This window comes from Geotrypetes seraphini, chromosome 8 (genome assembly GCF_902459505.1).
Source record: "Geotrypetes seraphini chromosome 8, aGeoSer1.1, whole genome shotgun sequence".
Taxonomy (NCBI): Eukaryota; Metazoa; Chordata; class Amphibia; order Gymnophiona; family Dermophiidae; genus Geotrypetes; species Geotrypetes seraphini.
Window position 1 is genome coordinate 127,769,885 of NC_047091.1, and position 13,611 is coordinate 127,783,495.

General features: G+C 46.5%; 1 protein-coding gene across 2 annotated transcripts in view; it reads right to left on the bottom strand.

The window, feature by feature from the left end:
• The window catches only part of GCN1 (GCN1 activator of EIF2AK4), a 324,708-nt gene that overhangs the window by 37,094 nt on the left and 274,003 nt on the right, over nt 1–13,611 (bottom strand). For both annotated transcript variants that reach the window (XM_033954090.1, XM_033954088.1), the window contains exon 52: nt 4,109–4,302. In XM_033954090.1, the coding sequence (XP_033809981.1) occupies nt 4,109–4,302 (194 nt within the window). The remainder of the gene's footprint in view (nt 1–4,108; nt 4,303–13,611) is intronic.

A 13,611-nucleotide genomic window follows, 5' to 3' on the forward strand; every position in this document is an offset into this window, starting at 1 on the left:
ATAAAGGCCAAATGGCCCATCCAGTCTGCCCAGCCACAGTGACAGACAAACATAAAAATCAATTTCTATATCTCAGTACATTTAAGTTCAATGTGGTTTACAAAAAAAGAATGAGCATACAATTAGATGAAATACGTCAATTGCTTAAAAATCTGATAAACAGATAAGTTTTCAATTGTTTTCTAAAATGTTGATAAGAACTGAAGGTCAATATCATACATTTAATTTAATATCCTTATCCCATAATGCTGCTTGATAAGAAAAAAGACGCTGATGATATTTTTTATATTGACAACCTTTAACCGATGGAAAAACAAATAGAGCATATGTGCTTTGAGGACGCATATAATTTGCAAAAGTGAATGAGTCTACAAGACAATTAGGTGTTTGACCTGTTAACATCTTAAAACAAATGCATCCAAACTTTAATTTCACTTGAGCCTCAATAGGCAGCCAACGTAGTTCTCAAAAAAAAAAAAAAAGGAATGACATGATCAGACTTTTTCAAATTAAAAATCAATTGAACTGCAGCATTCTGAATGATACGCAATCTACAAAGATTTTTTTGAGTACCAGCAAAGTAGGCAATATTACAATAGTCCAACCGACTTAAAACTAATGATTGTACCAGCAGTTTAAAACATGAATCATTAAAGTATGCTCTAATGGTATGCAGTTTCCACAACATATGGAAACCCTACACACTACAGCATCAACCTGATTTTTCATAGTTAAGTTCTGGTCCAGAATCACTCCCAAGAATTTAATGGTAGGTTGAACAGGATAAGTTTTAGCATTGGATAACCTAGAGCCCAAGGAAGATAGATATACATTGAAAAGCAGAGGGGAAACCGGGGAGTCCAGTGGGACACCACATAGATTGCTCCAACTGCGAGATAGTCATTGTTAAATTGAACCTGATAAGAGATCCCATGTGCCTATCCCACACTTTCTTGACTTCAGACAATCTGTCTCCACCTCTTCCAGGAGAATGTTCTGCGCATCTACTACCCTTTCTGTAAAAAAGTATTTCCTTAGATTACTCCTGAGCCTAGTGATCTGGACTAGCCTTGGTCTGACTCAGCATGACATCTCTTCTTTTTTTGTTTTAATTTATAATCATCTCCCATAAATATCTACAACCCTGTAACAAATCTGTACTTCCTCTACCAGCAGATGGAAACTGAAAACCACTGACTTAATGACATCATCCTCTATATATCACATATGTATCACATATGTCACTTTTAAAACATACTTTAAATGGATTTCAAGTTGCTTCTCAATGAACATTCAGTGAAGTAGGAAAGTCAACTAATTATGAGATATTAGACCAAGTAAAGCAGTGTGCGAGATGACACTGCTACTCAGACAAATTAGTTTCATCAATAGAAAAAAACCCAAAACCCTTATGTTTCATTTGGATTTTTCATCCATAAGATTAAATAATGTGATGTCACAGTACACCCTCTGATAGTATTCTATGTACCACTACATAAAACACAATCATTCTTTGCAGTTAACATACACTGACAAAGATTGTTGGAACTAGCATATCAATCTGAGTACCATCAGTTTGCAAAATGGTTTTATTAAAATAAATATTCAAATGAATGCAGAGGAACAACAGATTAGCAGCTACAGTGGAATCTCAGTTATCTGGCAACCATGGGGATTGGTGGATACTGGATAACTGGTTTTCTGGTTAATTGAGAGGGTGTTAGAAACCTTGCCTAACACAATCTCAGTCCACAGCTGCAAAGCCCTTTTCCCTCCCTCCCTTAAGCCCTAAAGTGGAAGAAGCAGGAAGCGGTCCTAAACCACAAACACCTTTACGCCCTACCTCTCTCTCTCTTCCTTACCCGAGGTGCAGCAGTCAGCAGGAGGTAGTCTCAAACAGGCTGCTCGCAGCCAGCCCTGGCAGGGCCTGTCTCCTGATGCATCGGTTTAGAACCACTGCCGCACTGGTGCTTTGGGGTGGGAGGGAAGAGGGTTTGTAGCTGCTTCGGGGCTTGAGGGAAGGAAAGAGGAGGGCTTTGAAGCTCAGGACTGCTGTCACGCTGGTGCTTCTGGGTGGCGGGAGGGGGATTCGCAGCTGCTTCAGGGCTTGGGTGCTTGAGGGAGGGAGGATTTGCAGCTCAGTACGCTGCCACACTGGTGCTTCGGGTTGGGAGGAAGGTGGGTTCCGCTGCTCAGGAATGCCGCTGCCTGTAGTTCTTCAGGGCTTGAGGGAGGGAGGGAAGGAGGGGGGGGTTGTGTCTGAGGTCTGCTGCTGCTTCAGGGGACATTTTTTTTTCCACCAGCAATTTTTTTGCCAGTTGTGCGAGAGTCCCAGTTAACTGAGACTCTACTGCAGGCCTGCACAACTCAAGAATGATCCAGGGCAGAAACGAAGTCGGAAAATGAAGCGAGGGCCGCAAGTAGTGGCCATGGCTCGAGGCACCCGGAAGTGCGCAAATGTTGCTGTGATGATATCATGCACATGCATGAAATCATTATGTCAACATCCGCGCATGCGCAGAGGCCTTCCAGACAGGCCCTGAAATACAAGTAGGAGGTGCCAGAAGGGAAGAGGGCGGGAGAGAAGGAGAGGCACTGGTGCCAGCTGATTGCCTACAGCAGTGTTTTTCAACTACTTCAAGCTAAGTACCCCCAACCACAGACCTCCCAAGCTCCGCCCTAAACTCACCCAAGCTCTGCCCCAGATCCTGCTCCCTTTAATAATAATAATAATAATAATAACTTTATTCTTATATACCGCCAACAATCTTTACTAATGGTAATGCAATTTTTTCCTTTCATTTTTCACATACACACAGCAGATATAAATTCTCAAAACTGACACATTTCAATCACTAAATTGAAAATAAAATCATTTTTCCTACTTTTGTTGTTTGGTGATTTAATTAGTTTCTGGTTGGATTTCCTTCTGACTGTGCATCCAACATTTCTTTCACAATCCAGTCCCATCCTCTTTGGGTCCAGGTCTCTCTTTCTCCCTCCTCTGTTACGATCTTGCATCTCTCTGTCCTTCCTCAGGGTCTCTCCCCCTTTGTCTGCACCTCCCATAGTCCAGCATCTGCCTCCTGTCTTTGCCCTTTGGTCCAGGCCTCTCTCTCTTTCTTTCTTCTGCTTACAACCCCCCCACCCCACCCATGTCCAGCATTTGTTCTCCTTTCTTCCAGGTCTTTCTCTGCCTCTCTCTCTCCTTCCTTCCTTCCTCCCTCCCTCCTTGGACCAGAATCTTTCCACCTCTCTGCAGTCTCTTTCTCTCTCTTCCTTCTAGACACCCCCAAGTCCAACATCTACCCCCCCTCTTCTGCCTCCCCTTTGTTTCAGGTCTGTCTCTCTCACTCTGTCTTCCCCTTCCCCAGGGCCTAGCATCTCTTCCTCTTTCTTCCAGTCTCCCTGTCCGTGGCCCGACTTCGCTCCCTCATTCTCCGCGTCCTACCCACATCTCTGCCAAAACTTTGCTTCGCCAACGTCCCGTTCTCTCTGCCACAACTTCTTTCCACATGCCGCGTCTCGCCTACCGGAAACAGGAAGTTGCGGCAGAGGGAGTGAAACGTAGCTGCTGGAAAGCTTCGGGGCTACGCAGCAGCTGAACCCCCACGGGCAGGAAAGCGGAGAGAACCTTATTGGGCACGGGCCACAGTGAGAGCCGTTTTGGGCCGCATGCGGCCCACATGTTGTGCAGGGCTGCTCAATTTTAAAGTACTTGATGATATAGAGCTGTCATACTGTAGTTTTCTTTTAGAATGACTGACATGATCCCTTTGCAATGATGTCCACTACCTGGGCTCGATTCCCACTACAGGCAACTTGTGACTCTAGGCAAGTTACTTAACCCTCCATTGTACCAGGTACAAAAAACTTAGATTGTGAGCCCACTAGGGGGACAGAGAATATACCTGCATATAATACAACTACTGCTACTATTTATTATTTCTAAAGCGCTGAAAGGCGTACACAGCGCTGTACATTTTAACATACAATAGACGGTCCCTGCTCAGAAGAGCTTACAATCTAATTTAGACAGGACATAATAAATGTAAACCACTTTGACTGCACCTCAGAAAGGCGGTATATCAAATCCCATTACTATTACCTGATTCCAGAATCCTCGCTGCTGCGAATCCCATTCAGCAGCTCAGTGAACAATGGATCCACCTTTGTATGAATGGTTATCAATTTGCCAAGAGCATCTGCAGCCTTCAGACGAACTGAACGGTTTGAATCTTGCAAAGCTTTGGTAAAAGTTGTCTGTAGTTGAGGCAGGAAAGGTTTAAGAGCAATTCCCACCTATATCAGCAAAAACATCAAGTTTGGTTATACTCTTATTTATGCATTAGAAAAAAAAGAACAATAAAGAGGAACCGGAGCAAAAATCCACAAACACAACACTTATATCCTCCAGTTCAAACGCTGAAGCTAAAGCTCAAAGCTTAACTGTTTTATACCTAAAGCATACAGTTGAAGCACATATGCAGGGGAATTTGCCTCAGAAGCTACCGGGCATTCATTGCTCCAGAGCTAAGAAGGATAACCCAAATTCTTCATTGGTTAACCTTCAATGTTCTATCAAAGGCAACCCCACTGTGCCAACTATAACGGTAAGGTGATTAATTATTAATCTAACAAAGTGCAAGCCACACTTATCTGTTGCTTCATGGCAGACAGGCTTGATAATGTGGTACAGGCACTAGTGAAAACTTCCTCTTCAAACAGTTTTCATTAGTGCCTATACCACATTATTAAGCCTGTCTGCCATGAAGCAACAGATAAATGTGGCTTGCACTTTGTTAGATTAATAATTAATCACCTTACCGTTATAGTTGGCACAGTGGGGTTGTCTACGATACAACACTGAAGGTTAACCGATGAGGAATTCGGGTTCTCCTTCCTAGCTCTGGAGCAATGAATGCCCGGTAGCTTCTGAGGCAAATTCCCCTGCATATGTGCTTCAACTGTATGCTTTAGGTATAAAACAGTTAAGCCTTGAGCTTTAGCTTCAGTGTTTGAACTGGAGGATATAAGTGTTGTGTTTGTTAGAAAAAAAAGAACCATACTAAATGTTAACAGAAAAATCATACACCAATCAAATCCCAAGTAACCTTAACTGAGATGCTATCCCCCCTCCCCCAACTCCCCATTTATACAGTTATCAGTACAATTGGGTCTTCAGTACATCAATATGTCACAATCCTATTATCTTTTTATCAGTTTATCTACTACACTCATCTAGACTAAAGTAGAGGTGCTTCTCCATTGTAAGTAGCCATCCAAACTTTAAGAAAATATTGTATCTGTCCATTTTTCATAGCTGTAAATTTCATCATGAGACAAAGTCACATTTTTTCAAAAGCTGTGTCAGGTGGTGATTGTGACCATTTCCAATGCACTAGAGTTTCCCCTGCTGGAAATTGCATATGTGCGGTTCTTCATAAATCTAATAAATCCTACTGATATTAAAAGTGTTTACATTTTTGCTTCTCAGAATATGCATAATGAACATCAATAGCACAGTTATCCAGACTAGTGTCCAGAGTCAAATTAAAATCACCCTTATTAGCAACTGACCCTCTTTATGATGCAATAGAATTTCAAATATCATGAAATGCACCTTGATTAGTATTAGGTATATAAATGTTCAACAATGTGTATATATATGATGTTTAAAAGTAACTACCATCAGAAGATAATGCCATTCTGTATCCTTAACCACTTTTTGTGGTTAAGGATACAGGATGCAAGATAATATTCCCACCCCATTAACTTTTTTCAAGGATTTTTTGTTTGAAGTATATCTTATCATATTTCTTATGTGATAACAAATATTCGTAATGTGATAGTAGACGAGTTTCCTGTACAAAACATATTTGCTTTCAAGTGCACTATTTCCTTAAAGAAAAAGTGCTTCTTATTAGGAATATTTTAACCCCTTAACATTTGAGGACAATAAAACAGTTCTAATTAATGAGAGGTCATTAAATTAAAGAAAGTCCTAATAAAGTCCTTTTGTAATAACCTTTATCAGCCTGAGATGTACCCATAGAACCTGAAGATTACGAAAAACCACAGAAAATAAAATCTCTATTCCTTCTCATTTAACCCTCTCACCCAGTAAACAAAGTAGCAGAATATACTCAAATATTCATGCTCAGCAGAGGAAGTGAACTTCCTAATATAAGGCCCAATGCAAGCTTTACAGGTGAATTTTTTTTCTCAAAAATTTAGTGTTATTCTGTTCATAATGGCAGTCATCAAAACCAGAATCATATCTTCTTTGGTCCAGAGGAGATAAAGCAACTAGAGGCAAAGCAATTCCTTACTTTCCATAGAGGGTATTAAAGCATTTCTTCCCTTCTGCCTTCCTTCCCCCACAGTGTCCCTCCTCTACCATAGTATCTCCCCACCCCAAACCAAAAGAGCTTCCACTTCCCCCCTTTCTCCCTGAACAGAGAAAGTCCTCCTCCCAGAATAGGACCGCCTGTCCCCTTCTGGGCCTACCGTATTGGCCTGGTGGGCTAGTAGAGAGCTGCGTCAGGAACAATCCTCACTTGATCCCACATATGCCACCTTCCATGACATCCAGCAGCAGTGTCTCTAGATTGGAGGTCACAGCAGCCTTTTTTGGATTGGAGTTGGCATGGGCAGGACACCCTCTACCCATGCTGGCTCCAGTCTCAAAAAAATTGTTGTGACCTCCGGGGCAATGTAGTAGGTTGAGAAGGGGGAAGGCTCTTTTGATTCGGCGCTCCAGATAAAACAGTCAAAGGGTACAAATTGCAACTTCCTGGCTCTGCCCACCCACCAATAGAGAAAAGAACACGTGGAAGTTCCAAAGTTCTTCTCAAAATGCATTGGTGAGAACTTTCTATGCATGCCCAATCTGGCAGCTGCGTTCAGAACATCCAGGCCAGAAAATACACAGAACCAATATAATCACATCACTTTTGCAATACCACACAAATTAATACAGTCCTAATTCTCTGCTGCAGCATCCACTGACTATATTCATGCTGCTCCCCCATCTTACCTTCTTCTCACCTCCAGGGTTGGGTAGTTAAGCCAATTCAGAAAACTACATGCTTGCATGCTTCTTCTGCAGTTTAGCTGGGTAGAGTTGCATAAAAATTATCTTGCGGTTGTGGAGTTTAGCAAAAATTGGTATCATTTTTCTTCTGCTGAGTGCCAGCTGCACTGAGTAATCACTAAACAACAGAAGCTTCTCGCTATGGTAGCCCAGTGATGATTTCCTTCTGAACACACACATTATTCATTGTTTGGCTGCCCAATTTAAAATATGAGCTAGACTGGTGTGGCTCCATTACCTCTTCTCTTGATGGGCCCAGGTAGTGTGCAATTTCAGCCTGCTCATCTTCCATGCTGAACTGCTTAACTGATTCCTATAAGCCAATGACCTGCAATTATTGCACCTGCACTACTGGTCTTCCAGGTATTCAGCCAGTTTGATGTTGTTGTTGTATTTGTCTTTAATTGTGCAAGCTTCTTCTATAAAAACACACTGACACATCCTCCTATACAAAAATCACTGGGCACTGGTCTTTGACCTAAGGACCGCCAAGTGAGCAGACTGCTGGGCACGATGGACCACTGGTCTGACCCAGCAGTGGCAAATCTTATGTTCTTACTTTCAGCCTCGTCTAGCCAGTGAGACTGGGTGCTGAATTTTGAATTTTTCACAAATTTTCTCCAATGCAGAGTGTAACTTATTTAGTCTTCCAGAGCAGTCGAAATAACTGGTCACTTTCTGTGTGAATTTACCAGTCCAAATCACCAATACCTTCTCACCATCCACTACCATTTTGTTCTCAATATCCTTGGAGGGGCATAATCAAAAGAAACATCTAAGTCCATTTGGGCCTAAGTTGCAAGTCACCCAAAGTCAGACACGGGAAGGGGAAATTAGGTTCTTACCTGCTAATTTACTTTCTTTTAGCTTCTCCAGACCAGTAGAGGTTAATCTTTACAAATAGGTATATATCCAATCATGACCAGCAGGTGGAGACTGAAAACAAAACTGTGGGACAGTATATAATATACTCCCTTCTCTATTTACCTCAGTCTGCTGAATAGCCAAGCAGAACCAAGAACTGGAAAACAGAAAGAAAACCAATACTCTGAACAGGAGTAACAATTAACATACCCAAGTGCTGTTGGAAAATGCAGAGGAGAAATACCCGAAGGAAAATGTCCCCACAGCTCGCCAGCTAAGCCAGCCGAGCCACAGCCGCTGTTCTTCAATTCTCCCCGGCCCTAGAAAAATACTAGAACCCGCAGCAAAAAACAAAAACTGCCCGCGAAAAAGCCCCAACAACAACAACAACAACAGACAGGGTGGGGACCTCTACTGGTCTGGAGAAGCTAAAAGAAAGTAAATTAGCAGGTAAGAACCTAATTTCTCCTTCTTTAGCACTCTCCAGACCAGTAGAAGTTAATCTTTACAAATGGGACGTACCAAAGCAGTCCCTCTCACGGGCGGGACCCCCGAAGGGCCGATACCAGCACACGCTCACCGAACACCGCGTCCCGACGCGCCTGAACATCTACCCGATAATGTCTAACAAAGGTATGCAAGGAGGACCAAACCGCAGCCTTACAAATATCCACTGGAGGCACAAGTGACGACTCAGCCCAAGAAGCTGCCTGACCCCGAGTGGAACGAGCCTTGAGAAACTCCGGAACAGGCTTCTGTCTCAGAAGATAAGCGGAAGCAATCGTCTCCTTGATCCAGCGCGCAATAGTAGCCTTAGAAGCACCAGCCCCCCGACGAGGACCCGCCAGAAGGACAAAGAGATGATCGGATTTCCGGAATTCCCGGGTCCGCTGCACATAAGAGCGGAGGACCCGACCAACATCCAACTTGCGCAGCTGCCGTTGCTCAGAAGAGCCCTCCCGACAAGGCGGTGAGGGATGCAAAACAGGACTATGAGGAAAAAATAGCCCGGGAGGCCAAAAACTTCAAGCCCTTCTTTAGATACGTGAAAGGGAAAAAACCTGCAAAAGAGGCAGTGGGACCCTTGGACGACATGGGAAGAAAAGGGTACATCAAGGAAGATAAACAAATCGCAGACAAACTAAATTCCTTCTTTGCGTCTGTCTTTACGAAGGAGGACACCTCAACAATACCTGAAGTGGAGAAACTGTTTACAGGAGAAATAAAGGACAGCCTCACCACAGTTGAAGTGAACTTAGATCAGATATACTACCAGATCGACAAACTTAAAAGTGACAAATCCCCTGGACCGGATGAAATTCACCCGAGAGTCTTGAAGGAATTGAAGGTCGAAATCGGAGAGTTACTGCAAAAACTTGCAAACCTGTCAATCAGAACTGGTCAGATACCAGACGACTGGAGGAAAGCGAACGTCATGCCAATTTTCAAAAAAGGATCGAGAGGAGAACCGGGCAACTATAGACCTGTGAGTCTTACATCTGTCCCCGGCAAGATGATTGAATCACTGATCAAGGATAGCATAGTTCAGCACTTGGACACACATGACTTGATGAAACCCAGTCAACATGGATTCAGGAAAGGGAAATCGTGTTTGACGAATTTACTCCAATTCTTTGAGACCGTGAACGAGCAAATTGATAGTGGAAAGCCGGTGGACATAATATACTTGGACTTCCAGAAAGCATTTGACAAAGTTCCACACAAAAGACTTCTTAGGAAACTACAAAGCCATGGCATAGAGGGAGATATACAAAGATGGATAGGCAAATGGCTGGAAAACAGGAAGCAGAGAGTGGGCATAAATGGGAAGTTCTCCGACTGGGAGAAAGTGACTAGTGGTGTACCCCAAGGCTCGGTACTTGGGCCGATCCTTTTTAATATTTATATCAATGACCTGGAAAACGGAACATCCAGTGAGATCATCAAGTTTGCAGACGACACAAAACTCTGCCGGGCAATCAGATCGCAGGAGGACAGTGAGGAACTCCAGAGCGACTTGTGTCGGTTAGAAAAATGGGCGGAGAAATGGCAGATGAAGTTCAACGTGGAGAAATGCAAGGTAATGCATTTAGGCAGTAAAAATAAGGAATACGAGTACAGAATGTCAGGTGCAACTCTGGGAAAAAGTGAACAAGAAAGGGATCTGGGTGTACTGATAGATAGGACCCTGAAGCCATCGGCACAATGCGCGGCAGCGGCAAATAAGGCAAATAGAATGTTGGGCATGATAAAGAAAGGAATCTCGAGTAGATCGGAGAAAGTTATAATGCCGCTTTATAGGGCAATGGTCAGACCCCACTTGGAATACTGCGTCCAACATTGGTCTCCCTACTTAAAGAAGGATATAAAACTGCTGGAGAGGGTGCAGAGACGAGCAACTAAACTAGTGAAGGGTATGGAGAAACTGGAATATGAGGATCGACTTAAAACACTGGGATTGTTCTCCCTTGAGAAAAGGAGACTGCGTGGGGATATGATCGAAACCTTCAAAATACTGAAAGGAATCGACAAAATAGAGCAGAAAAAACTATTTACATTGTCCAATTTGACACGGACAAGAGGACATGAAATGAAGCTAAGGGGGGGCAAGTTCAGGACTAATATCAGGAAGTTCTGCTTCACACAGAGAGTGGTTGACATCTGGAATACTCTCCCAGGGGAGATTATTGCGGAATCGACAGTCCTAGGCTTCAAAAGCAAACTAGATGCATATCTCCTTGAGAGAGGCATATAAAGATATGGTTGGCTATAAAATAAGCCAGGTGTATACCTAGCAGGGCCTCCGCGTGTGCGGATCGCCGGACTTGATGGACCGAAGGTCTGATCCGGAGATGGCGCTTCTTATGTTCTTATGACTACCCAAGACTGGGAGGACCACCGATTGATTGACATGAAAAGGAGAAACTACTTTCGGCAGAAAGGAAGGAACAGGCCGCAAGACAACCCGCTCCCTCGAAAATTCCAAGAAGGGAGCCCTACAAGAGAAAGCCTGTAGCTCAGAAACACGCCTAGCGGAAGTAATGGCCACCAAAAAGACCGCCTTCAGAGTAAGGTCCTTCAAAGAACAGCCATCCAACGGCTCGAAAGGCGGGCGCACCAAAACAGAGAGAACCAGATTGAGATCCCAAGAGGGAACAGAGGGCCGTAGCCCACAAAAAGCGTATCACATCAGGAATGGCCGACAAACGCCGACCTGTCACCAACCCTCGAAAAGCCGACAGGGCCGCAAGTTGAACCCGGAGAGAAGACCAAGCCAGGCCTCTATCCAGGCCATCCTGCAAGAACTCTAGAATGTTAGGCAGGGAAGCGCGAAAAGAGACCACTCCCCGCGCCCGGCACCACCCCTCAAAGAGACGCCAAACCCGCACATAAGCCCGAGAGGTAGAAAGCCTCCGGGACCCCAAGAGTGTAGAGATCACCTTATCTGAATATCCCTTCTTACTAAGGCGACCCCTTTCAAGAACCAAGCCGTAAGACAGAAGGGAGACGGGTCGAACATGGCAATGGGACCCTGCGTCAGAAGATCGTCCAAGAGAGGCAGAGGAAGGGGATCCGCCACCAGATGCCTCATCAGATCCGCATACTACGGACGTCGAGGCCAATCCGGAGCCACCAGAACCACCAGACCCGGATGGTGAACAATGCGAAAAAGTACTCTGCCCACTAATGGCCAAGGAGGGAACACATACAACAGCCCCTCCGTTGGCCACGGTTGGACCAGAGCATCCAGACCCTCGGCCAGACCGTCCTTGCGACGACTGAAGAAGCGGGGCACTTTGGCGTTGCCACTCGTGGCCATCAGGTCCATCAGGGGCTGCCCCCAAGTCTGCACTATCAACTGAAACGCCACGGCGCCGAGACACCACTCTCCTGGATCCAGGAAGTGACGACTGAGGAAGTCTGCCTGAACATTTTCTACCCCGGCTATGTGAGAGGCCGAGAGATCCAGAAGATAGGACTCCGCCCAAACCATGAGCCGAGCCGCCTCCTGCGCCACCTGAGTGCTCTTGGTGCCCCCCTGACGATTGACATAAGCCACCGCCATGGCATTGTCCGACAGGACTCTGACCGACTTGCCCAACAAAAGGGAGTGGAAAGCTAACAGCGCCAGACAGACCGCTCTGATCTCCAACACGTTGATCGACCAGGAGGCCTCCTCCGTGGACCAGGTGCCCTGAGCTGAGTGACCCAAACACTGAGTCCCCCAACCGAGGAGACTCGCATCCGTAAGGAGCACCGTCCACTGCGGGAGATCCAGACCCACCCCCTGGACCAGGTGAGGGGTCCGGAGCCACCAGCGCAGACTGCAGCGCGCCATGCCTCGCAGGGGAACAGGAACATCTAAACCGTGCCTCTGGGGAGACCACCTCCGGAGCAGAGCATACTGAAGAGGACGCATGTGGGCCCGTGCCCACCTCACCACGTCCAGGGACGCCGCCATCGACCCCAAGACTTGGAGGAAATCTCGCGCCCGAGGACACCGGGACGCCAAAAGCAGGCGAATCTGAGATTGCAATTTGCTCACCCGGGCCTCTGGAAGGAAGACCTTCCCCAAGGAGGTGTCGAACAGAACCCCAAGGTACTCCAGACGCTGAGCCGGGACCAACCGACTCTTGGAAAGGTAGACCACCCAGCCCAGCGACCGGAGAAACTCCACCACCCGAGCCGTAACCCGGGAGCTCTCCTGCAACGACTTTGCCCGAATCAACCAGTCGTCCAGGTAGGGGTGTACCAGAATGCCCTCCGACCGCAAGGCTGCCGCGACGACCACCATCACCTTGGTGAATGTCCGGGGAGCCGTGGCCAGACCAAAGGGAAGCGCACAGAACTGATAGTGCCGACCCAAGATCGCAAAGCGAAGGAAGCGCTGATGAGAGGCCCGAATGGGAACATGCAAGTAGGCCTCCGTCAGATCGAGAGAAGTGAGAAACTCCCCCGGCTGAACCGCCAGAATGACCGACCGCAGAGTTTCCATGCGGAAAGAGGGAATCTTGAGAGCCCTGTCGACCCCTTTCAAATCCAGGATGGGCCGAAAGGTCCCCTCCTTCTTGGGCACCACAAAGTAAATGGAGTACCTGCCGGTGCCCCACTCCGGAGGGGGCACTGGAACAACTGCCTTGAGATCTAGCAAGCGCTGAAGGGTCTGGCGAAAAGCCTACGTCTTCCAAGGAGTCTGACATGGAGAGGCGAGGAAAAGGTCCGGCAGAGAGCGGGCGAATTCCAGGGCATAACTGTCCCGCACCACCTCCAGGAACCACTGATCGGACGTGATCTCGGCCCATTTGGGGAAAAATTCGCGCAGCCGGGCCCCCACCGGAACCAAAGGGGGCACCGGCAAGGAGTCATTGTGCAGGACGGGAAGCGGGGGAACCGGCAGAGGGATTCCCTGCCCCCCGACGGGCCCCCCCGAAAGGGCTGCATGCGCTGGAAGAACCGACCCCGGGAAAACCCTGGAGCCTGGAAAGAAGCAGCCCCACGCCCAGGGCGATACTTGCGAAACTCCCGCAAACGCCCCCGGGCAGCGCCATCCCGAGACGCAGGGCGGGCACGGTCCTCAGGCAGACGGGGCACCTTCGAGTCCGTCAGAGTCTGAATCAACTTATCCAATTCCTCCCCAAACAAAAAAGACC